At 37.0% G+C, this 23,330-nt stretch overlaps 1 protein-coding gene across 2 annotated transcripts in view; it reads right to left on the minus strand.

Annotated features, from left to right (window-relative positions):
• The window catches only part of LOC138753326 (protein unc-79 homolog), a 171,579-nt gene that overhangs the window by 134,459 nt on the left and 13,790 nt on the right, over window positions 1-23,330 (minus strand). The window contains exons 2-5 of one of the 2 annotated variants that reach the window (XM_069916198.1): window positions 17,654-17,774; window positions 8,160-8,305; window positions 4,839-5,009; window positions 2,564-2,656 (exon numbers count right to left, since the gene is read on the minus strand). In XM_069916198.1, the coding sequence (XP_069772299.1) occupies window positions 2,564-2,656; window positions 4,839-5,009; window positions 8,160-8,305; window positions 17,654-17,774 (531 nt within the window). Of the gene's footprint in view, window positions 1-2,563; window positions 2,657-4,838; window positions 5,010-8,159; window positions 8,465-17,653; window positions 17,775-23,330 lie in introns of both variants that reach the window. The other variant, XM_069916197.1, reaches the window with a different exon arrangement.

The following is a 23,330-nucleotide window of genomic DNA, read 5'->3' on the forward strand; positions in this document are numbered from 1 at the left end:
TTTTTGTTTCAGATTTTCAGCATCCACTATTTCTTATTGCAGTTACTACTTGGACTGAATGTCCCATTTCTATGCAGCAAATTCTATTGAAAACAAATTAATTTTAAACCATGCAGAACTTATGTTGGATAGTGAATATTGCCCAAATATTACAATATTTTTCTGATCAAGGAAATAACACTCCTCAGATTTTTTGCCTTACCTTCAGTTTGCCCATCCACTAATTTTCATTTCCATCTCCAATAAAGCCTCAAGATCAATTGAAACATTGATATCAACAAATGCGATAAAAAGAATGAGGGGTGATCCTTTTACATTCAGAAGAGGTTTGACAAAACAAATGCTGTGAGAATTTTTGACCTAGTGGGAGACTTTAGAACTAAAAGCAATTACCCCAGAATAAGAAGTTGGCCACTCAGGCAGGAGAAATTTATGAATTTCCTTTGACATACACCAGTGAATGCAGGTCATATTTTAAGGATGGACTGAAGGGATTATGGGGATAGGGCAGAAAAATGAAAATGATGCCAAATATCTCATCAGTTATGATCTTATTCAACATTAAAAGAAAATAAACGTTTACCCTACTCCTATTTTTAGTCCTTGTATAATGGTCTTCATACAAGCAGTCAGTCCAATCCACTGGAGAACAACAGGTGGCCTCTTTGCACCTTCATGCATTTAACAGCAATTCTAAATACATTTTAAAACCAGCACACAAAAGTAGACCTTTATAGAAAGTCCAAACAAAAGTTACTTTTAGGTCTTATATGAAGAAAAACACACTGAACACGCTGGTTTAACAGAGGTAATCACTGATCTAAAATGAAGGGGCAATGTCTTCACTAAATAATTTGTCCAAAAAAAAAAATGACATTTTAAGTTATTAGCTGCAGCCATAACCAAAAGTAGTTCTGGCCTCCGGTTTGAAATGTAAGAAAAATTAGGAAATCTTTGTTATACAAAACAGATTTTTTTATTTTATTTTTTTAAAAAAGACTTGTTTCAAAGAGCATCTGTAGCAGATGGAATTACAAGAAAATATCTAACCCTCTTTCACTTCTCTGGTGATCATCAATCTTTGTGTGTTCTGTGTCTATATCACTTGTGCTACTATATTGTTCACTTCAAGCTAAAACTTAAAATTTAAATAAAAATAGTACTGAAGATTGCATTCCTTTGTCCACTTCTCAATCTTCAAGGAAATTCAAGTGCACTCTGTAGAGCTCGTCGAAAGAATCAAAGACTTGTTGATCCAGACCAAGGCTTTTATTAGCAAAAGACAGGAGCTCTTCACAGGTGGCCGACCAGTCCGGAAATGATCCGACCTAGCTAGGGACACAACCCTTTAAGGCCCAGACAGTAGGCGTGGCTAAGCTCTCAGCCAATCGCTGTAAGCACAGTCTAGACACTGTAACTATATACACTATATACATTGGTGATAGATCTGTACTATCACACACTCATAACCAATGGATTCAGAAGCTGGCATGAGAAAACCATCATCAGACTTAGCCTCATTTGTCAGTACCTGTACGGATAACAATGTGCACTTAAAGTTATTAAATAAACGATGTTGTAAGCTCCGTCTCAAAATACAGTGAACATAATTGGCCATATAATATTTTACAAGAGTGAATAAAATGTTTTAGATTTACTCTCAAGGAAAGGGAAGAGGGCAGGAACTCCAGGTCTTATAGCCTAGAGTCCCTAGAAAGCCAGAGCTGACTGCCAAAGATCAGCTTTGAATTTTGAGATGTTAGTTTTACAATTACATTTTGATGCTGTTCTTGTAATAATTGTAAACAGAAGATAATAAAAGATTATAATAGTTACATCAGATATTCAGATGTTAGTCCCATCTATATATCAATCCATTTTAGGAGTCAATTACTGCAAACAGCAATAATACCCAGGAATATTTTCCATTCTGTGAATTCTCATAACAAACAAAAATATGCAATTCTCCACCATCTCAAAGCTTAAATTAATATGTAAATGAATAAATGACATTAACTTTTTCAAATAACATCAAAAGACACAGCAATTACAGTTTATATTATTTTTATTAGCTAATTTTGATACATCTCTTTTAATAAGTGATTTTATTTAGTAAAATTTTGCAACCAAAAAGCTCCAATCATAATACAACAGGAGCTTTTAGAGATAGTTAGCATGGACTTGAATACAAATAATCACATTAGATTTAAAAGGCCAAAAGCGAAAAAAAATCCGAATATTACCTACTATTTAAATTCTCAATAATTATAAATTATTTTTAAATTCAATACATCAAGTTCCCACTCTTTTTTTATTAACCCTCAAGAGCTTAAACAGTAAAATCACTGTTATCCAGAATTCAAGCAACCACCAGCATCAAGCAACCAACAAAAAAAAAGAAATAAGTAAAAAATACAGTTTAAAATTGTTGTACCCCATCACTAGTTTGCCAATTACGCAACACGGAATCTCGAGCAACGAGAAAATACACTCATCCAGCATCTACTGATCCCCATAGGTGCCGGACACCCGGGGTTTTTACTGTGCATGGTTTTGCGCTTACCTGGATTTGTTGTGTACTGCATAGCGATCATTAACATTGAAGATGCAGAATAATTCACATAAGCTGGAACGCCTTCTCGTTTAGATGACCCCACTAGAGAAAGCATTTGGTATATCACAAAAACTTTCAGTTGAAAAGCTATGGCATAAAGCGAGTACTTTTTAAAAAATAAATACAAATGCCAATCTCCTACATTCTCAGCCATAACTATCATCGCCGGGCTGAACTCAATTTATCGATGGTCCCGAGCTTCCTGCACTCCACTACTTTATTCCCTCTCAGTTCTAGCACCTGCTCACCCCCCTAGGTCTGGGATCAGCTCTGTTTCATATGATGTCTGAGTGCAACTTCTGGAACCACTCTAACTCAAATACCTTGACCCAAAAAAAAGGCCTTGCCACAGGATGCTGGATCCAGCCACAGCTCATAGGAGCAGAAATAGACAATTCAGCCCAGCCAATTTAATTATGAGCTGATACACTTTCCCACTTAGCCTTCTCTCCATCACCTTTGATGTCCTGGTTAATCAAGAACCTATCAATCTCTCTCTTAAATACACCCAGACCCAGCCTCCATAACCGCCTGCGTCAACGAATCCCACAGATTTAACACCCTCTGGCTAAAGAAATTCCCACATGTTTCTGTTCTAAGCAGACACCCATCAATCCTGAACATGTACCCTCTTATCCTAGATTCTCCCACGGGGCGCTGAATCCAACCACAGCTCTCCCACAAGATGCTGGATTCAGCCAAATGATAGAAAATGCAATGACTGAGCTACAAATGATTTTCCAGATGCTCATCAGCAGCCTATCAGGATGTCGTAATAATATTTTATAAAAAGAGTCTGCAGAGGGATATAGTTAAGCTGGATGAGTGGGCAAAGGTCTGGCAGGTGGAGTACAATGTTAGTAAGTGAGAGGTTATCCACTTTGGCAAGAAAAATAAAAGAGCTGAATATTATTTAAAGGGTGAAAAACTACAGCATGCTGTTGTGCAGAGGGACTTGGGCGTGCTTGTGCATGAATCGCAAAAAGTTAGGTTGAAGGTGCAGCAGGTTATTAAGAAGGCAAATGGAATGTTGGCCTTCATCGCTAGAGGAATTGAATTCAGGAGTAGGGAGGTAATGTTGCAACTGTATAAGGTACTGGTGAGACCGCACCTGGAGTACTGTGTCCAGTTCTGGTCTCCATATTTGAGGAAGGATATACTGGCTTTGGAGACGGTCCAGAGGAGGTTTACTAGGTTGATCCCTGGGATGAAGGGGTTGACTTATGATGAAAGATTAAATTGTCTAGGATTGTATTCGCTCCAATTCAGAAGAATGAGAGGAGATCTTATAGAAACATATAGGATTATGAAGGGTATGGATAGGATAGATGTAGGAAGGTTTATTGAGCTGGCCAGGGAAACTAAACCGAGAGGACACAGTCTCAAGATTCGGGGGAGTAGATTTAGGACAGAGATGAGGAAAAATAGTTTTTCCCAGAGAGTAGTGAATGTTTGGAATTCTCTAACCAGGGATGTGGTTGAGGCTGCCTCATTAAACATATTTAAAATTCGGTTAGATAAATTTTTACATGATAGAGGAATTAGGGGATATGGGGAGAAGGCAGGTAGGTGGAGTTAGGTCATAAATTAGATTACCCATGATTGTATTGAATGCCGGAGCAGGCTCGATGAGCCATTTTTGGCCTCCTCCTGTTCCTACTTCCTATGTTTAAGCTTTCCTAGAGATTACTCCTCTTGGGTTGCATATGCAGAATTTTTCATGAAATTTACCAAGAGAAAATTAATTTGTTTTCTTGCTGTATATAGTTCAAACTTTACAAAATAAATTAAGCCCTTTTTTCTTGCCCACATCCTCAATTCAAGCACTGGTTGCCCCACTCCATTTCAGCTCCGTGTTTGCCCTGTTCTCTCTGCCAAGGTTACCTGCCACCTCATTCAAAACCTACCTTCCTTTTCCCCACCTGTAATTCATGCAATGAAAGTTCAGCTCATTCGGGAAGAAAACAAAGTCAACCACCCACACACATCAGAAATGAGGCTCAAATTTCGTAACATTCAAAAGAAATTAAGACATAATAATTAATATAGTCTCAATGCACCAGTCATCTCTTTATTTAAGCAAACAATTTTAAAAAGTGAAACATTTCTAACACCAAGAGAATTGACACGGATACATGGAAAAAAAATGAAAAAGGGCAGAGCGAAGTGTGAGAGAGCGTAACATTTGCAAGTGGACATTTCCGCTATGTGAGGATAAACTTACGTATCGCCATCGGAAGGAAGGATGTGCTCAGATAGTCAATTATATCCTTGTGAAGAAAAGGAGGAAATGTTGCCAATGTGGAAATCATAGTGTAAGGCAAGGTACTCAGGATGTCATCACTGAGAAATGGTAGCAAGCATGTTGTTGTGTAAAATATGGACTGTCCCAGATCTGCTTGAAAGAAAGAAATACCAGTTCAGAGCAGTCCTTACAAATAGTGGTTTCACAGGAAAAAAAAAGTTACTTGAAATGGTATTACAAATTTATTAATTAGGACTGTAGAGTGATTTAGTTCGTTCTGCTGCTGCAAATCTATGGTGAATGCAGTTTAGACCATTGCACAAACTCCCCTCCATCAACACTTCCTGCTGCCTTGGAAAAGCAGTCAACATGTGAAAAGACACACCCCACTCTGGCCACACTGCTTTCACCCTCCTCCCATTAGGAAGAAGATCCACCAGATCATGCACCACCAAATTAAAAAATAATTATTTTCCAACTGATATGGGTCTCCTGAATGAACATCACACTCAAAATTATGTGGCCTTTGCTCAGTACCAACTGATCTCTCTGTTTAACTCTGCACACTGCATGCGGTTTTACTTGCTCTACTATGCTCTACTATGTATGGACGCTGCAACCGTGTCTGCCTGTCCCGCATCGGACTTGTCAACCACAAATGAGCCTGCAGCTGACGTGGACTTTTACCCCCTCCATAAATCTTCGTCCGCGAAGCCAAGCCAAGCCATGTATGGATGACTAACTGGATTACACCTCAGTATGTGACAATGCACTTGAACTTGATGTCCTTCACTCCAAAAACTTCACAATTCAAGGCAGAAGAGGAAACAAGTAAAATGCAAATCTGTCAAGTGGTATACCAAAAATTAAATGACGTACTTTAGTATTGGAAGGATGGAAACATTGTTCTTTAATTAGAATTAGGGTTATAGTAGTATAGAGGTTAAGTTACTTGAAGAAGAGAGTTCTGGACCTTTGGGCTAGAACCAGGAGTTTGAATCCCATGGTGACAATTGGGGAATTTAAATACAAGTGCTTGAATAAATCTGGGATTTTACAAAAAATCTGGTCTCACTGTACAGCTGTTCGGGTCATGGAAATACACCCCTACATAATGCGTACATCTATCATAAAAATTTGAGATACAAAATAAAATTCAGTCTCATGGTTTTTGTGGAAAAAATAACCCTCCCCTTCTTGATTCATGTCAATGATGCAGCTTTGCATTACGGGAAATTGTGATACCGACAGTTTTTGAGAAATACATTCCCCCTCCCTTTCTGCAATCTGAGTGCTGATAATATGGATCATTCTACTTACAGCAGCCTATAACATCCCATATTAACTTTACACAGCAGAACATCATTCCACAGCATGTGGGATATTGTTTGCCAAGTGTGCAGGTTGATTTCTATAGGATGTGGTTTTTATCAATTAATGCTTGAGGATTCTAGATTTTTCCCCAAAAATGCCAAAACCTGTCACTAACTGTCTCACTTTAAAAGTTCTGCAACAATTATTTCTTCCCAAATATTGCCATTCCAAGTGCAACACAGAAGTGAGGATGACTAATGACAATGCAGACCAGGAAAAGCTCTCCGTGGAATTGGAGGTGTATAGTTTTTGAGGACACATAGGCTTTCTGTGCCATGATAACAGAATACATTTCTTTTCCTTGACTGTGAAGCAGGTACATGACACCAACTTTATTTTTCAGGCAGCATGCTTTAAGATACAAAATAAATAGACCTACACAGTAATGTCCAGTGGGTATGCAACTACTATATGCATCATGTAGGTCAATGGTAGTATCCTTTCATCAGTCACAATGTAAGCATTCTGCAGGAATCAGCTATCTTTTGTTTTTCAGGCATTTGATGAATCATCCTATAGCTAGCAGTGAACTAAGACTTTCCACTAACTGCATACCTCGTGCTTGCTGTGCACAAAGACAGCAATTCTGGCATGTGCATTTGTTGATAGGTAATCACCATATTCTTAAACTGATAGAATGGCAATTGATATGTTCCAACAATTACTTTGTTCCCTTGGCTACACTTAAAAAAAAACAGCCAAGCAGTTCTCAAAATTTAAGATGGCTCACCATATGTAGCACCAACTTTTAATTTTTTTTTATATAAATATTTTTGTATTATTTCATATTGTCGACAATAATGCCTGGGCTAACAATTATTGTTCATCCCTTATTGCTTCTGAAGTAGTTGCTTTTTAGGTCATTTCAAATCACATGCAAGAGTGAACCACAGTGCTATGGGTCTGTCATCACCACACTATTTAAAGATGGCAAATTTCTTAATCTTAAGCTCATCTTGAAGTTGGTTGTAGAGACATTGCTTCTTGCCACATCAAACAGTTGAGAAGCAAGAAGAAGATGAGGAGAAAATAAAATGGAGTGGCCAAGCTACAAAGTGCATTTCTGGCCAGGGCATCAAAGCAATATCTGTGTCCATCTTGGTATGTTTAAAATAAATCTCCAGAAAGGGAAAGCCAGAGATGTACAATCCAATGATCATTGGGGAATCAGAGGTGGAGAGAGTGAAAAAATTTAAGTTCTTGGGAGTCACCATCTTGGAGGATCTTTCCTGGGCCCAACAAATTACAGGGTAATGGCAATGTGAAGAAAGCACTTCAGCATCAGGAGTTTGTGGATGTTTAGTATGACATCGGAAACCCTGGCAAATTTCTACAGATGTGTGGTGGAAAGTGTGCTGTCTGGCTGTGTCATGGTCTGGGCATAAAGCCCTGAAATAGGTATTGGGACACAACAGCAGACAAAACCCTGCCCACCACCAAGAACATCCACAGGGAACGCTGCTGTCGGACAGCAGCAGCAATCATCAAGGAGCCATACCACCCACCACACACTCTGCTCTCACTGTTCAAATCAGGAAAGAGGTATTGTTGGCACAAGACTTGCACCACCAGGTTCAAGAACAGCAGCTATCCCTCCACCATCAGACTCCTCAACAATGAACTCAATCAGGGACTCATTTAAGGACTTTCACTTTTGCACTTTATTGTTTTTTTCCCCCCACCTCTCTGTATTGAGTAGTTTGTTTAAATTTCTTTATTTGCTTATATGCTTGCATTAAGTAGTTTTTTTTTGCACTACCAATAAGTGGTGATTCTGCTTCTCCCGCAGGAAAAGGAATCTCAGGGTTGTATGTGATGTCATGTACATATTCTGACAATAAATCTGAAACCTGAACCAAAATATCAGAACTGGAGACACAAACAAACTTTTATTTTCCTGAGAGGCAGTTTCACCATCATGCTTACCATGTTGACCATGTTGTAGCAAAGGAACCAGGTCAAGTAGAGTCACCAGTGTCACATAGAGACCTTGATAGTCCAATGAAGGATATTCTGAAAGCTGTGCATCGCGACTTTGCTGACTACGCTCAGAGGGAGCATCACGGAGGACGCTGTAAAGGAGGGAGCGAGTAACAGTAGGGTTGATGGAACTGACTTGTGGTCTTAGGGATGGGGTGAGTGGAAATGGCACAGGAAAAAGACACATAGTCATGGGCACTGTCAAAGTGGAGCCATCCTGGTTGTCCTTCCTCCCTATGCGATACAAAATGCTGTTTTGGAACAAAGAAAAAAAAGAGACAACAAAGACACAAAGAACAGCACATTACATTAAAATGACACTACAGACAACATAATAAAATACCAGATCAAAAGAGCACATAGGATCCAACCCCAAAAGAAAAAATCAATTATGTTATGAATATACTGCAGTTACATCTGATATGCATATTTGGAATGGAATCAAAATTACTTAATTATTGCATCCTATGTGCTTTCTGGTAAAAAGGAGCAAATAAATATAATGACATGTTCTAGGTGCCACCTCCATGTAAAGTTTCTTTAATGGCTTTCAAATAAAAAGCAATATAATTACCCTGAACAATGCAGTTAGTATTGTACTTGAGAACAGCCATTTATCAACCGGTAACTAGGATTTGGTGCTTTTAATGGTGCACTTTAGATAACTAGGGTGTGATTAACTGATATTTCAATTCAAATTATTAACTAAATCCTACCTGTTTATTCTATTGCAAAATTTTTTCACTAATTTATTTTATTTAATTTTCAGGGAACATTGGTCACAGACTTGCCCAGAAAAATACATCGATTTGGTTGTTACTTTAATTCTTAAACTGAACTATCAAGATCAAATTCTTCAAAAGTTAATAATGTTTTTCATATGTATTAATCAGCTCTAATGCAATTATAACAATAGTTCTGCAACCATCATAAAGTGCTTTGCTATTCCTGATAAACTAAAATTGGTGTAGTGCCTTCCTTCTCCTTCAGTCCATGTATTTACTCATTGCATGAGTAAATACTAGAGCACCTTGGATGCCTCCCAAAGTTCCTCAACATGGTTATCCAACTGCACGAAAACCAACAAGGTCAGGTCAGATACAGCAATGAGCTCTCTGAACCCTTCTCCATTAACAATGGCATTCTCGCACCAACCCTCTTTTCAATCTTCTTCAGCATGATGAAAGACCTCAACAATGAAAGACCTCAACAATGAAAGACCTCAACAATGAAAGACCTCAACAATGAAAGACCTCAACAATGAAAGACCTCAACAATGAAAGACCTCAACAATGAAAGACCTCAACAATGAAAGACCTCAACAATGAAAGACCTCAACAATGAAAGACCTCAACAATGAAAGACCTCAACAATGAAAGACCTCAACAATGAAAGACCTCAACAATGAAAGACCTCAACAATGAAGATGCTGTTTACATCCGGTACCGCACGGATGGCAGTCTCTTCAATCTGAGGTGCCTGCAAGCTCACACCAAGACACAAGAGCAACTTGTTCGTGAACTACTCTTTGCAGACGATGCCGCTTTAGTTGTCCTTTCAGAGCCAGCTCTTCAGCGCTTGACGTCCTGTTTTGGGGAAACTGCCAAAATGTTTGGCCTGGAAGTCAGCCTGAAGAAAACTGAGGTCCTCCATCAGCCAGCTCCCCACCATGACTACCAGCCCCCCCACATCTCCATCGGGCACACAAAACTCAAAACGGTCAACCAGTTAACCTATCTCGGCTGCACCATTTCATCGGAAGCAAGGATCGACAACGAGATAGACAATAGACTCGCCAAGGCAAATAGCGCCTTTGGAAGACTACACAAGAGTCTGGAAAAACAACCAACTGAAAAACCTCACAAAGATTAGCATATACAGAGCCGTTGTCATATCCACACTCCTGTTCGGCTCCGAATCATGGGTCCTCTACCAGCATCACCTACGGCTCCTAGAACGCTTCCAACAGCGTTGTCTCCGCTCCATCCTCAATATTCATTGGAGCGACTTCATCTCCAACATCGAAGTACTCGAGATGGCAGAGGCCAACAGCATCGAATCCACGCTGCTGAAGATCCAACTGCGCTGGGTACGTCACGTCTCCAGAATGGAGGACCATCACCTTCCCAAGATCGTGTTATATGGCGAGCTCTCCACTGGCCACCGTGACAGAGGTGCACCAAAGAGGTACAAGGACTGCCTAAAGAAATCTCTTGGTGCCTGCCACATTGACCACCGCCAGTGGGCTGATATCGCCTCAAACCGTGCATCTTGGCACCTCACAGTTCGGCAGGCAGCAACCTCCTTTGAAGAAGACTGCAGAGCCCACCTCACTGACAAAAGACAAAGGAGGAAACACCCAACACCCAACCAACCAATTTTCCCTTGCAACCGCTGCAACCGTGTCTGCCTGTCCCGCATTGGACTTGTCAGCCACAAATGAGCCAGCAGCTGACGTGGACATTACCCCTCCATAAATCTTCGTCCACAAAGCCAAGCCAAAGAAAGAAGAAGAAAGCAGATATTAAAAAAAACAAGCTTCCAAGCTTGTTTCTCAGACAAGAAAGTGCCCAGGAGTGGCCTCTGGTAATCTTTGCATTCATTTGAAATGTAACAACTCCACTCACTATGACCTTGAAGTGCATCTTAAAAAGCCATATTTTACATCATTGCACAAGATGGCAACAATCCATCGGTACAAACTTTAGTAAGTCTGAATTCATAACCCTTGAAGGATAATTGGTTTAAGAGATTCACCAGGATGTTGCCAGGAATGGCCAGATTGAATACATTGTTCTTATTCTAACTGGAACATAGGATGATGAAGTTTAGGAAATTTTGAGGGCACATATAGGATAGATAGTCAGAGTCTCTTTGTCAGACCAGGGAATTTAGAATTAGAGGGACAGGTTTAAGGAGGTCCAAGGGTTCAGATCGTCCACTCAGAGGGTGGTGGCTATCTAAAAGGAGCTGCCAGAGGAGATAGTAATGGCAGAAACAATTGAGTTGAAGTAAACTGTGCATTGTTACATGTATCAGGATACAGTGAAAGTGTTTTGCATTCTATCCATGCAAATCAACCCATAAATATAATAGGTGGTGCAATAAAAAAATACAGTGTACTGCTACAGCAAGTCGAAATATGAATGGTATCGTGTTACAAATGGAAGAAGTATAGAGAAATTTAGTTAAATCATTACAAGGTCATAATCTTTTACCAATGAGAGGTCTATTTAAAAAGGCATTTGTGCAAATAATTAGGAAAGGCACAGAGGGATAATGACCTGATGTAGGCAGATGGGAATAACGTAAATAGGTATTATTATCGGCATAGAGCAAGTGGCCAAAAAGGCTTATTTAAGTGCTGCAAGACTCTCTGATTATGAAATGTGCTATCAAAGATTGAGATTATACCCCAAGCTGGTGCAATGGGAGAGAAGGTCATGTGCAGATTGTGAGTTTAGCAGCTTTTTAAAGGAATAACAAAGATTAACATTAATTTATTCAATGGGTCCCAAACCACTCCTAACAGCAGTAGCAAAATATTGCAGGAAGGGAGAGCCCAAAGGATAGAAAGTAAATACAGTAATGCCATAATGGGGGTCCAGTCCATTGTAGCACCCTTAAAATATTGTTATGCCAGGAATGCCAGAATCTGGTGCTCCTGATCAAAGACAAATTTATCAAGCAATAGAAAATGGCATAATTTGATGCACAGCTGACACAGAAATGGTTTTAGATAAACAATATGCAGCAGAAAGTATCAAGTCAATCTACAAAGAGAAGTGAAAAGATTTTGAAAGCTGCCTTTTCAATAGCAGAGTGTTTAAATTAATACTAAGTCCATTAAATTTCCAGACATACATTTCTAGCTGTGAAAATTAAAACTGAATGACACTAATCTTTGCATTAGATTTGGGTTTTGTCCTGGAGCTATAATATGTTATATAGCAATGATATGCAGAATTATGTTGTTCTATCTGATGGGAGCTTTTGTGAGGTCAGTGCACCTTGGGTAAGGTTGCTACCCATGAGTAGCATTGTGGATAGAATGAAAGTTTTGGAAAGACTTCAGCAAGGCAAAGCCATGACAGCAGACATGGTAGTTCAGAGAGGCAATTGTAGTTGAAGATTTTGATAGTTTGGGAGAGCAGAGGTTATGAAATCCAATGATGTTTGAGAGATGAAGAGGGTGAATGAATAGACAGTCCAGCAACTTCTTAAAAAACAAAACACTGGCTGGGTCATCAGGTAACATCCCTACTCTTCCAGGCTTATACTTATAATGGCACTTGCAGCACGAATTCAGCCCTTCGCACTTGAATTTCCCAACCAAATATCTCCAGCTCAAAACAGATTAATCACTGAAATGATGTCTAGCTACCTCATTACATTAAATTACCAATCTCTGCTGATAAGCAAGCTACATACTGACCCCAACCTGCTTCCATTTAGGCGGACTTGACGATTTCTATTTCAGGTTCTTTAATTTCATACATTTTTGCATAACCTAATGCTATACATTTTTGGAAGATGCAGTCTACATCATCTGCACATTCACAACTCAGTATTTTTGAGAATTAATCATGATGTACTTCAATACTTCCAGTATTTGCATTACATGGCAATAAATCCTCCAATTGCACAATAAAAACTTTTTTAAAATTATAATGTACATCAGCCCACACATGGAAAGTAAATAAGTAAATCATCTGAAGATGTTTTCCTAGCTTTTGGGTCAAAAATAGCATTTGTGAAACACTTGGGGCCAGTTTATCCAGGCACCAGACAACCCAGGGAGAAAATAAAAATTAAAAAGATTATGTCATAATAAATATTTTCCAATTAGCTCAACTGTAAAGGGAATACATTAAAAAAAATATTTGCACTGCATTGTCAGATTTTAACCACTAAATATATACCAAGTAACTTATATAAAAGCCTTCACTATAACAATTTATTCACATGGGGGCGGCACATATGAAACATGTTTAAGGAGAAGAATAAACATGTGTGTTTGATATACAAGTCTGCAAACAGAACATGTTTATCACGCCAAAATAATGTCTGTATGTAAATTATGATACTGTGACAGTATCATTAAGGGTAATGAATTTTAACAGATATGTGATTTAGTTAAAAAAAATACAGAATTCTAAGATGTAATTAAATTACATTTGTTGGAATCATAAAAGAATATAAGTATGCTAAAGATCAATGACTGATAGCATATGTTTATGAACTAATGATAATGGTATTTGTGTATGCTATTCATTGTTCCATAAAATTTACTAAAATAAAAGTTCTTTTAAATTTTCTGTAATACAAACACTATTTTGTTCTCTCTAAATAAGGCAATATTATCTATGTTCAATAATAATCATAAGGAAAAAGATTGTGCACATTTCAATTTTAAAAGGCTGCTGTTTTTAAAACAGTCCTGAACATTGTAATTTCAGGATGCTCTCAAAACTCACAGCAAATTCACTGCAGTGGGTGGAGTTAAAAATCACAAATCTCAGAATTTATGTACCTTTGATTTGCAAAATCTAAACAAGTACTCAAGGTCACTGCTTTCCAGTAGCAACTTGTTTCTCGCCACAGCAGTCATTTCCAAATAATTTTAAATGAGAAAAATACAACACTTTTTAAATTGGACCATCACTTGAGTTAAAATAAACAAGACAAAGATACCAGACTTTATTAACAAGAAAATGTGGGGTTAAACTATGCATACAGTGTCTGGTTTTGCTACCCTATTGATCAGACTTTGATATAGTATGAAATGATTTTATTGAATTGTAGGGCCAATATTCATCAATTACTTGTCCATCCTGATTTACATGGACAAATTATTCCAAGAACATTTTACAAATTTACTAGGGTTTGATGTCATTTATTAATAATGGATTTATATTCATGACACAAAATAGTGAATATCTAACCTCATATTTGAAAAGAAGGTCTCATGAAAGGAAATCATGTGTTTAAAAGTTAGTGCACAAACTTTTGCCCTCATATCTTTTCAAAACAGTAATATTAGATAATAGATATTTCTATTTTCTTCCACCACCACAGTCATTTAATGAATGTACTTGTAAAATTAAACTCTTGATACAACCCAGACTTGTTATAGCTATAGGAGCACATCTTTTAAATTTATATTTTAATCTGACTCATTAAAATAAAGAGCATCTAACAGAATATTTTTTTAGTGTATTAAATATAAATTTAAATGCTAAATCATAATTGATTGCACAGCTTTCTCAGGAAACAGAATTTTAAACTCAGGATAGAGGAATCGAAAATTTTAGATATTTTTGCCTTTCAAAACACAGCATCTAAACACAAATAACTCTATATCAAGATTCGATGTAATACAATCAAGCCTTTCTCTGGAAAATAAATAATTTGTGATCTCAAGATTTTCACATCTTGGTCAACTAAGAGTTCATGTCCTTTGTTTTTGTTTCAGACTGTCCTGTAGGTGAAAAATTGTGGAGTTATCTGTGGACTTTGATTCAAATAACATTTCACAGACTGTTTTCTAATCTCTTGCAAGATTAGTGGTTGATTAGTTCAACTCTTTTGAGAATCGTTTTACTTTATTGTGCAATGCAATTAAAGGTCCACACGTGTTATTTGTTATAATAATTGTTTGTGTTTATGGGGCCATGGCAAGATTATATGATCATCCAAAAATATTGTATATTAATGATTTGGATGATGGAATGAATGGGTTTGTGGCCAATTTTGCAGATGATACGAAGGTAGATGGAGGAAGAGGTAGTGTTGAGGAAATAGGGAGGCTGAAGAAGGACTTAGAAAAATTAGGAGAATGTGCAGAGAAGTAACAAATAAAAAACAATTTTGGAAAGTGTACAGTTGTACATTTTGGTATTAAAAAATAAACAGGTGGGCTATTTTTTAAAATGAGGAGAAATTGAAAATATTCAGATGCAAAGGGACCTGGGAATTCTTGTGCCGAATAGCATGAAAGTAAACTTACATGTTGAGATGTTGGTAGCACTCATTTCAAGAGGAATAGAATACAAGAGCAGGGATGATGAGGCTTTACAAGTCACTGGTGAGACCTCACGGAGTATTGAGAGCAGTTTTAGGCTCCTCATTTCAGAAAAGATGCACTAATGTTTGAGAGGGTTCATAGGAGGTCCACTGGGATGATTCCAGGAATTAAAGGGTCATCATCTGAAGAACGTTTGACAGATCTTGGCCTGTTTTTGTTGTAATTTAGGAGGGGAGGAGTCTCATTGAAACATTTTGAATGTAGAAAGGTTTATACCATGGTGGGAGAGTTTAGGACAAAAGGACACAGGATTGAAGGGTGTCCACTTAGAACAGAAATGCATTGGAATTTCTTCAGAGGGTGCTGAGGAATTTAGGCAATTGTGGAGGCCAAGTCATTGGGTGTATTTAAGACAGAGATTGATTGGTTCTTCATTAGCGAGGGCATCAAAGTTTATGGGGGAAAAAGCTGGGCAGTGGGGCGGAGTGGGAAAATGGATCAGCTCGTGATTAGTCTATTTTTGCTCTTATGTCCTACAGAAATAGTATGAATCAAAAGACCCTAAATTCACAATATCCACTCTTTTGTCAATTTTGCATGCCCTCATTTTTCCAACTATATTATACAAGTTTATACGAGCAGTTTATCCATGATTCAAAATAAAGAATACATTGATGGTATTATTAACCTGCATTCTAATCGTATCCTTCTTACATTGATCTTGTAGAATTGGTTATGGTTTTTTTTTAATTTTGTGTGAAGATGAATTTTAAAGCAGAGAATTTAATATTCTCAAATGAATATTTTCAATCAAATTTAGTGTAAAACTGTCATTTACCTCCAAAAAATCTTTCCTATCATCTTTGTACTCTCATTACACACGAGTATGCAACTGAGATGGCAATTCCTCTCAAGTCAGCACAGCATACTTTCCACCAGCTCTAATGTTATCCCATCACCAGCTACATCCATCTTTCCCAACTCATTGCTACCTTCCCTCCATTACTCAGTTGCCCATTTTATCCTCTTCCCTATCACTCCTTAGCATTTTCCCCTGTAACTGCATTTACACCTTTTCCCACACCACCTTCTGGGACCTAACAGCCCATCCAAGTGAGGCAAATACTCACATGCACCACTTCAGAATCATCGACTATATTTACGGTTCATCTACATCAGCAAGACTAAGTGCAGAGTTGGTGACCATAATGACAATTCTGAGATCCCATTTCAACGGCCCTTCCCACTTCCATCCCTTCCAATTCATCCTCAAACTTCTTCACTGCCAAGCTATGGTCCAAAGCAAATTAGAACACAAAATTATTTTCTGCTTGTGCACTCTATACCCAATGACCCAACCCCATGAACATTGAATTTTCTGGTTTCAGGTAGTTCAACTCCTATGACCCATCATCTTCTGATCCACCTCCAGTTTTTCACCCTCCAACCCATTTTTTCCCCTTTCCCACCACATCTACCACCCAAGACCCCACTTTCATTCCCCTCCCTCCCAGGTCCATACACCTTCACTCACACATTTCACACACTCTCCCCTAATGATTTCCATTATCAACTCTTATCAGATTCCAGCACAGGTTACCTTTGATCCCACCCTTCAGACATTTTAATTAAGGCTTTGAAAAAAAAACTCAGATCCAATTTGTAATCAAAAGTCTATGACTTCATTTAATGAATGTAATATTCTTTCTATTTGGCTTTGCATTACTTTGAGATTAATTTAATGAATCTTCCAGAGTTCTTTTTACTGTCTACATTTTATGAATTGCATGAAAGTACAATGTAGTAATGTATAGAACTTGCTTTAATTTATTTATTCACTGTTTCAGATTTGATGAGTTTTATATGTTACAATTAAGCAGCATTTATAATTGATTTCAGTTTTTATTAAATGATGATCCCCAATACTTTTAATAAGCTACATTGCATGGAAACTGGTACATTCAATTTGCACTGAAACAGTATGTGATATTATTGCATTCATACAAGAACTCTTTGTCACTTGTTTTGTTTCATGGATCGTTGAAATCACAACTTTCTATTTTTCTATCATTTATATTTTCTCGTGCCAAAACTGCAATGTCATCATCTGTTGACAAAAATCCATTCAGAGCAATGAATGACCGACTATAAGTAAGAAGAAACAGTCACATCAGTAACTGTTTTATTTCTGACTTAAAATTATAAGATTCATTTATGAGGCCAATTTATTGCATTGATGCTTTTTGTTGCTAATGTTTCATTTTGAATACAACTAGAAATAACTTTACTAAATAATTTATATATACAGAGGATGAAAAAAATTAACTTTTATACCTAATGCTACGTTAGCAAATACCGTGAATCAACTAATCAATTTATTTTTATGATTCAAATAAAAAAGAACAAGTCTTACCTTAACAATGTCTGTGAAAAGTATTTCAGTGTGTTTGCAATATCAGTTCCAGATGGGACAGGATAAATGTTATGAAGAACACGATTGTGGTATTCTTGTAAATAACGAACCTTAGATGCAACTGAATAAGTGAGAATTTTGCAAAATGTCAGTTCTTATACAATTTTGGTTACAAAGTACTTGAAAAAGGCTTATTAAATTATTTTGGAAAACAAATATTGTTTCTTTTTTTTTAAATGTTTGTCCTTTTCAGATAATATGCTAGATTATAGTTCCAGGAACAGTCTTCTCATACCTCACTTCAATGATTACACTTCATATAGCAATTAGCACCAAGAATTCTAATAAAAAGGGCATCATTATCCTTGCTCACATCTAAAATCATGCCTCTCCCACCACCAAACGGCAGCATTTATGAACATAAATTCTGCCTGATTTCTTTTTTAGGCCAGTAATGATGAAGCTACAGGGCGAGATCTCCAAACTCAGCCTAGCCTCCATTGGACTAAGGATCTTCCTTATGGACTTGGCTCTCTGGAACTCCAGACAATGATACATTGTTTCTACTGAAACATGGATGCAAGCACAAGAGCTACTTGGACTGGAATGTGTTACAACACAATCTTTATTTAAAATTTTATGACATGAATAAAATAAAAATTATATTTAAAGAAATAATAAAAAATAAGATAATAAAAATTAGAATACTACATCATTAAACTACACAAATTAACCCCCCCAATAATTATAACACAACATTAATCATCTAATTTAAAATTAGTCCAACCCTCCCCCAAAATAAAGAAGAATTAATTAACAATGTTGTAAATAAAATTAAAAAACCCACTTACAAAAAGATAAAACTTAACAAAAAAAAATTACTAACAACAAAAAAAATATCAATACTAAAATAATACCCTTAAACATATATTTAAATCAAACATAATACATGTATTTAACAAATGAAATCCACTTTAAAACTAAGTTCAAATATTAAAATCATATATCAACCACATATCTGTTATACAAAAAATCATAATTAATAATACATAAATACAGAATTTCCATTAATACCGTTTCCTTTATAATTCATCGAGAGAACAAAAACATCCCTTAGAAAAACAATCAGATAAACTTTTTATTCCCTTCCCCTCCCCTTATATAAAAAGAAAAAAAAGAAAAAGTTCAAACTCTTATAAAATTCCCCATATTCTTCATTTATAACATCTTCAAAATTCTCTATCGAAATTAACTTAATTTTATTAAACTCTTCTCCCTCAATGTATTTGTACTTAATTTTCTTCTTTCTCTTCTTATCACCTTTCCCCTCATCTTCCTCTTCATCTATTTCAACATCCTCAATTTTTGACTTATTATCTTTTGTGACATAATCCTCTTAAAAAAGAAAGAAAAAAAGAGAAAAAATCCCCCCCCAAAAAAAGAGAAAAAGGAGAGAGAAAAAAAACCTAATTCCCTCTGAATTGCAATCAGAAAACAAAGAGTTTTAAAAAATTATTTATTTTTAAAAAATAATAAAAAAAACCTTCACTTCTGAACCCAAAAATTAAAAAGAAAAAAAACAGGTCGGAGGTCACAACTACCTCCTCCTGTTTAAACCGCCCAAAGCGGTAACTCCCCCAAAATATTGGGTGTGAGATAACTCACAGGTAGCTGATGATTTCTGGAAACTAGTGCCCACCCAGTTCCCTCTCCCAACTCCCATTTCATTAAACTATCATCATTATTTAAACTATTTAAACTCTTTTCAAAAAAAAGATAAAAGATTTATTTTTTTTTAAATCAACGTTACCACTTCGATCACCATTGTTTCCATTTCTTTTAAAAATCTGGATCCCACCTTACATCTCTACTCTTTTTGGAGACCTTGAAGGACTACATCGTTCCTGAATCTGCATGATTGGTAGAGACTAAGCAAAGTCCATAACCTCTTTAGGATTGTCAAAGAATTTTGGCTAATTTCCATCCTAAAAAATCTTCAGTACCGCAGAATACCTAAATGTTGCCCTATGTCTTTTTTTCCACAACCGTTCTTTCACAGAATTAAATTTGCGTCGTAATAGCATAGTATTAAATCTCCATCTTGAAGCTTTCTGAACATCTTGTGAACTCAAATATTCTAATAATAATAATGAATGATCCGAAACCAATCTAGCCTTATACTCCACAGATGTAACCCTATCCTGCAAATGTGCTGATATTAAAAAATAATCAATTCTAGAAAAAGAATTATGTCGCGAGGAATAAAAAGAAAAATCTTTCTCTGTAGGATTAACTCTTCGCCAAATATCAATTAAATTCAAATCTGCCATCATATTAATCACTTGGATTGCCATCTTAGACTTCTTAATTACTCTTGAGTACTTTTCCAATAAAGGCTCCAACACCACATTCAAATCTCCCCCAACATCACATTAGAGTTCGATTGTCCAAGTAATAAAGACATATCCACAACAAAAGCTGTATCCTCAACATTAGGAGCATAAACATCAAGCAAAGACCATGCCTCATTAAAGATTGTACAATTTAATTTTAATAATCTTCCACCATTTTTCTCTTCACTCTGTAACTAAAATGGTAGATTCTCATGTACCAAAATTGCCACACCTTTTGCCTTAGAATTAAACAAAGAATAAAAAACGTGCCCAACCCATTCACGTTTGAGTTTCAAATGTTCCTTATCTATTAAATGAGTTTCCTTTGCCATTGTGACCACCGTTTCTTCCATTTCTTCCAGAAATCAAATTCCCTTCTTGCAGCTCTGCCCTCTTTGGAGACCGTGGAGGACTATGTCGTTCCTGGAATTGCGTAATTGGTAAAGACTGAGCAAAATCCATAGCTTCTTTAGGATTATCAAAGAACTTTGGTTGATATCCATCCTGAAAAATCTTCAGTACCGCAGGGTATCTAAATGTTGCCTTATGCTTTTTTCCACAATAATTCTTTCACAGAATTAAATTCACGTCATTGAAACATAATTTCCTGACTCAAATCCGGATAGAATAAAACACGATTACTCTGAACCTTCAAAGGAGATTTGTTTTGCTGTGCATTTCTAATAGCCATATGTAAAATAGTCTCTCTATCTCAGTAATTTAAACAGCGAACCAGAACAGGTCTTGGATTCTGTCCTGAAAAAGGTCTCCTTCTCAAAGCTCTATGAGCCCGTTCCAATATTAAACCTTCAGAAAACTTATCTTGTCCCAACACTTGTGGAATCCATTCAGTGAAAATTTTTCTTGGATCTGGCCCTTCTATGCCTTCTGGCAAGCCGAAAATTTTCACATTATTCCGTCTGGATTGGTTCTCCAAATAATCAACCTTTTTTGCTAAATTTTTATTCTGAATCTGTAATGTTTCAATTGTTTTATTCACATCTTGCAATTGATCTTGTACATCAGATAATCCTTGATCACACATCTCAAGTCTTTCAATAGTTTCAACTTTAAAAGCTCCATAATCAGACATCTGTTGAGTATTGACATCCACCAATGCATTAATCTTAGAAGTAAGATTATTCACAGAATCACCTAAATGCATCATTGAAGAAAATATCTTATGTTCAAGACTCTTGAAAAGTATATCAACATCAGTAGATCCAGACATGGTGGGATTCTGCTGTTCTTGTGGAATCAAAGTCTCAGTAGACGTTGTTTGAAATACTGGCATCCGGCCAGCCCTTTGTTCTAAATGCAGCTGAAAACGACCTTCAGAAAGACTTACGGAATCAGAACGGAGCTCCAAGGCCGAATTCTTCGCTTGTTTTCCTGGATCCATTTCACGCTGAGTCGTGGCTTTTTGTAAACAAGCAGGCTCAGATAATTTCGGAAAATATAATTTTTTAACAATCTGTTGAGGTTTCCTTTTACTTTTTTTTAAACAAATGTACCATTAGGTATTAATTCAACACCTCATACTATTTATAAACTTTTTTAAAAAGTTTTAACGGGCACTTAAAGACAAAACAATAAGTTAGAGTCAGGAGAGGACTGGAAGGCACGTCTGTTCTTTACGCCATCTTGCCACGCCCCCCGTTACAACACAATCTTAAAGAAGGTGAGAGAAATGCAAAAATAGCAAACAAAAAATGTCTTCTAAAATGTATCTATCCCCTACAGCTTCAATTTTCTCTAATTCAATCAATTCCAAACCCTTTGAACTGCATTGTGGAACAAGACAGGGTTGTCCCTCATGTCCTCTTCTATTAATTAGGCTTTGAAACCATTGCTTTTCTGCAATCAGCAGAGATCTTTGGAATCTCTCGAGCTGAAAATCCTCATAAGATGATCTTCTGCTCTACATATCCGTATTCTCTCCTTTCGATACTTGGAGCGCCTTTGCCTTTTTTGGCTTTCAAATTAACTGATAGTTTGGTAGTCAGACACACTTTGAGAATTTGGTTTCAATTTAGAAAACATTTTAGATACCATAGGTTTTTTATTGATTAACAAAAAGGATTTGCGTAGAGTAGGGTTAAACCTTCGGTCCAAGATAACGGTTATACTCAGTGGCTAAGATTGGGTATCAAATCTTATCTCTTTTGAACAATTATCTATTAAATTTAAACAGCTAAACATCACTTTTTTCATTATTCACAGATTAGGAGTTTCTTAAATTCTTTAACGTTGAAACTTCCCCAGGATTTAGATTTTAACCTTATTTGGGAAGTATATAATTTTAAACCTAATCAGAAAGGATTGCTTTCTGCCCTTTATGAACTACTTTTAAGATGTAGAGATAGTTCCCTAGGTGGTACTAAGAAATTATGAGAACAAGACTTTCCACAACCACTTGTAAAAACTACACAGGATTTTATTTTATGTGTTCACTCCTCTTCTCTCTGTGCTAGCCATTCATAAATTCAATTTAAAGTAGCCCATCCAGCACACTTTGAAAGTTCAGTTAGCTAAATTTTATCTTTATATTTCCTCTAAATGTGATAAATGCAGAAGTGAGGAAATTACATTGTGTTATATGTTTTGGCTAGATCCTTCTCTCTTAAATTTCTGGCAGGCAAGGGACATTTCACACCTTATCGTTAGTTTTAATATTACTTTGACTCCTAACCCTTTAATTGCTATCTTTGGAGTGAGTGAGCCAATGGATTTAATATTGACTTTTTCCACAATCTCATGAGGTGGCTTTTGCTTCCCTCATTGCTAGATGGGACATTTTGCTGAGATGGAAAGATGGTGCCCCTCCCACTCAATGGTGCCCCTCCCACTCAATGGTGCCCCTCCCACTCAATGGTGCCCCTCCCACTCAATGGTGCCCCTCCCACTCAATGGTGCCCCTCCCACTCCCACTCAATGGTGCCCCTCCCACTCCCACTCAATGGTGCCCCTCCCACTCCCACTCAATGGTGCCCCTCCCACTCCCACTCAATGGTGCCCCTCCCACTCCCACTCAATGGTGCCCCTCCCACTCCCACTCAATGGTGCCCCTCCCACTCCCACTCAATGGTGCCCCTCCCACTCCCATTCAATGGTGCCCCTCCCACTCCCACTCAATGGTGCCCCTCCCACTCATACTCAAGGTTGTCGGATGTGATGGCCTGTCTTTCTCTAGCTGTCCTACTACTACAATTGATCTTAACTTTCTTTCTCTTTGTAGTCCTTTTCTTAATTACTTTCAAAATGTGTAGATTAATTGTTCATAA

This window comes from Narcine bancroftii, chromosome 2 (genome assembly GCF_036971445.1).
Source record: "Narcine bancroftii isolate sNarBan1 chromosome 2, sNarBan1.hap1, whole genome shotgun sequence".
Taxonomy (NCBI): domain Eukaryota; kingdom Metazoa; phylum Chordata; class Chondrichthyes; order Torpediniformes; family Narcinidae; genus Narcine; species Narcine bancroftii.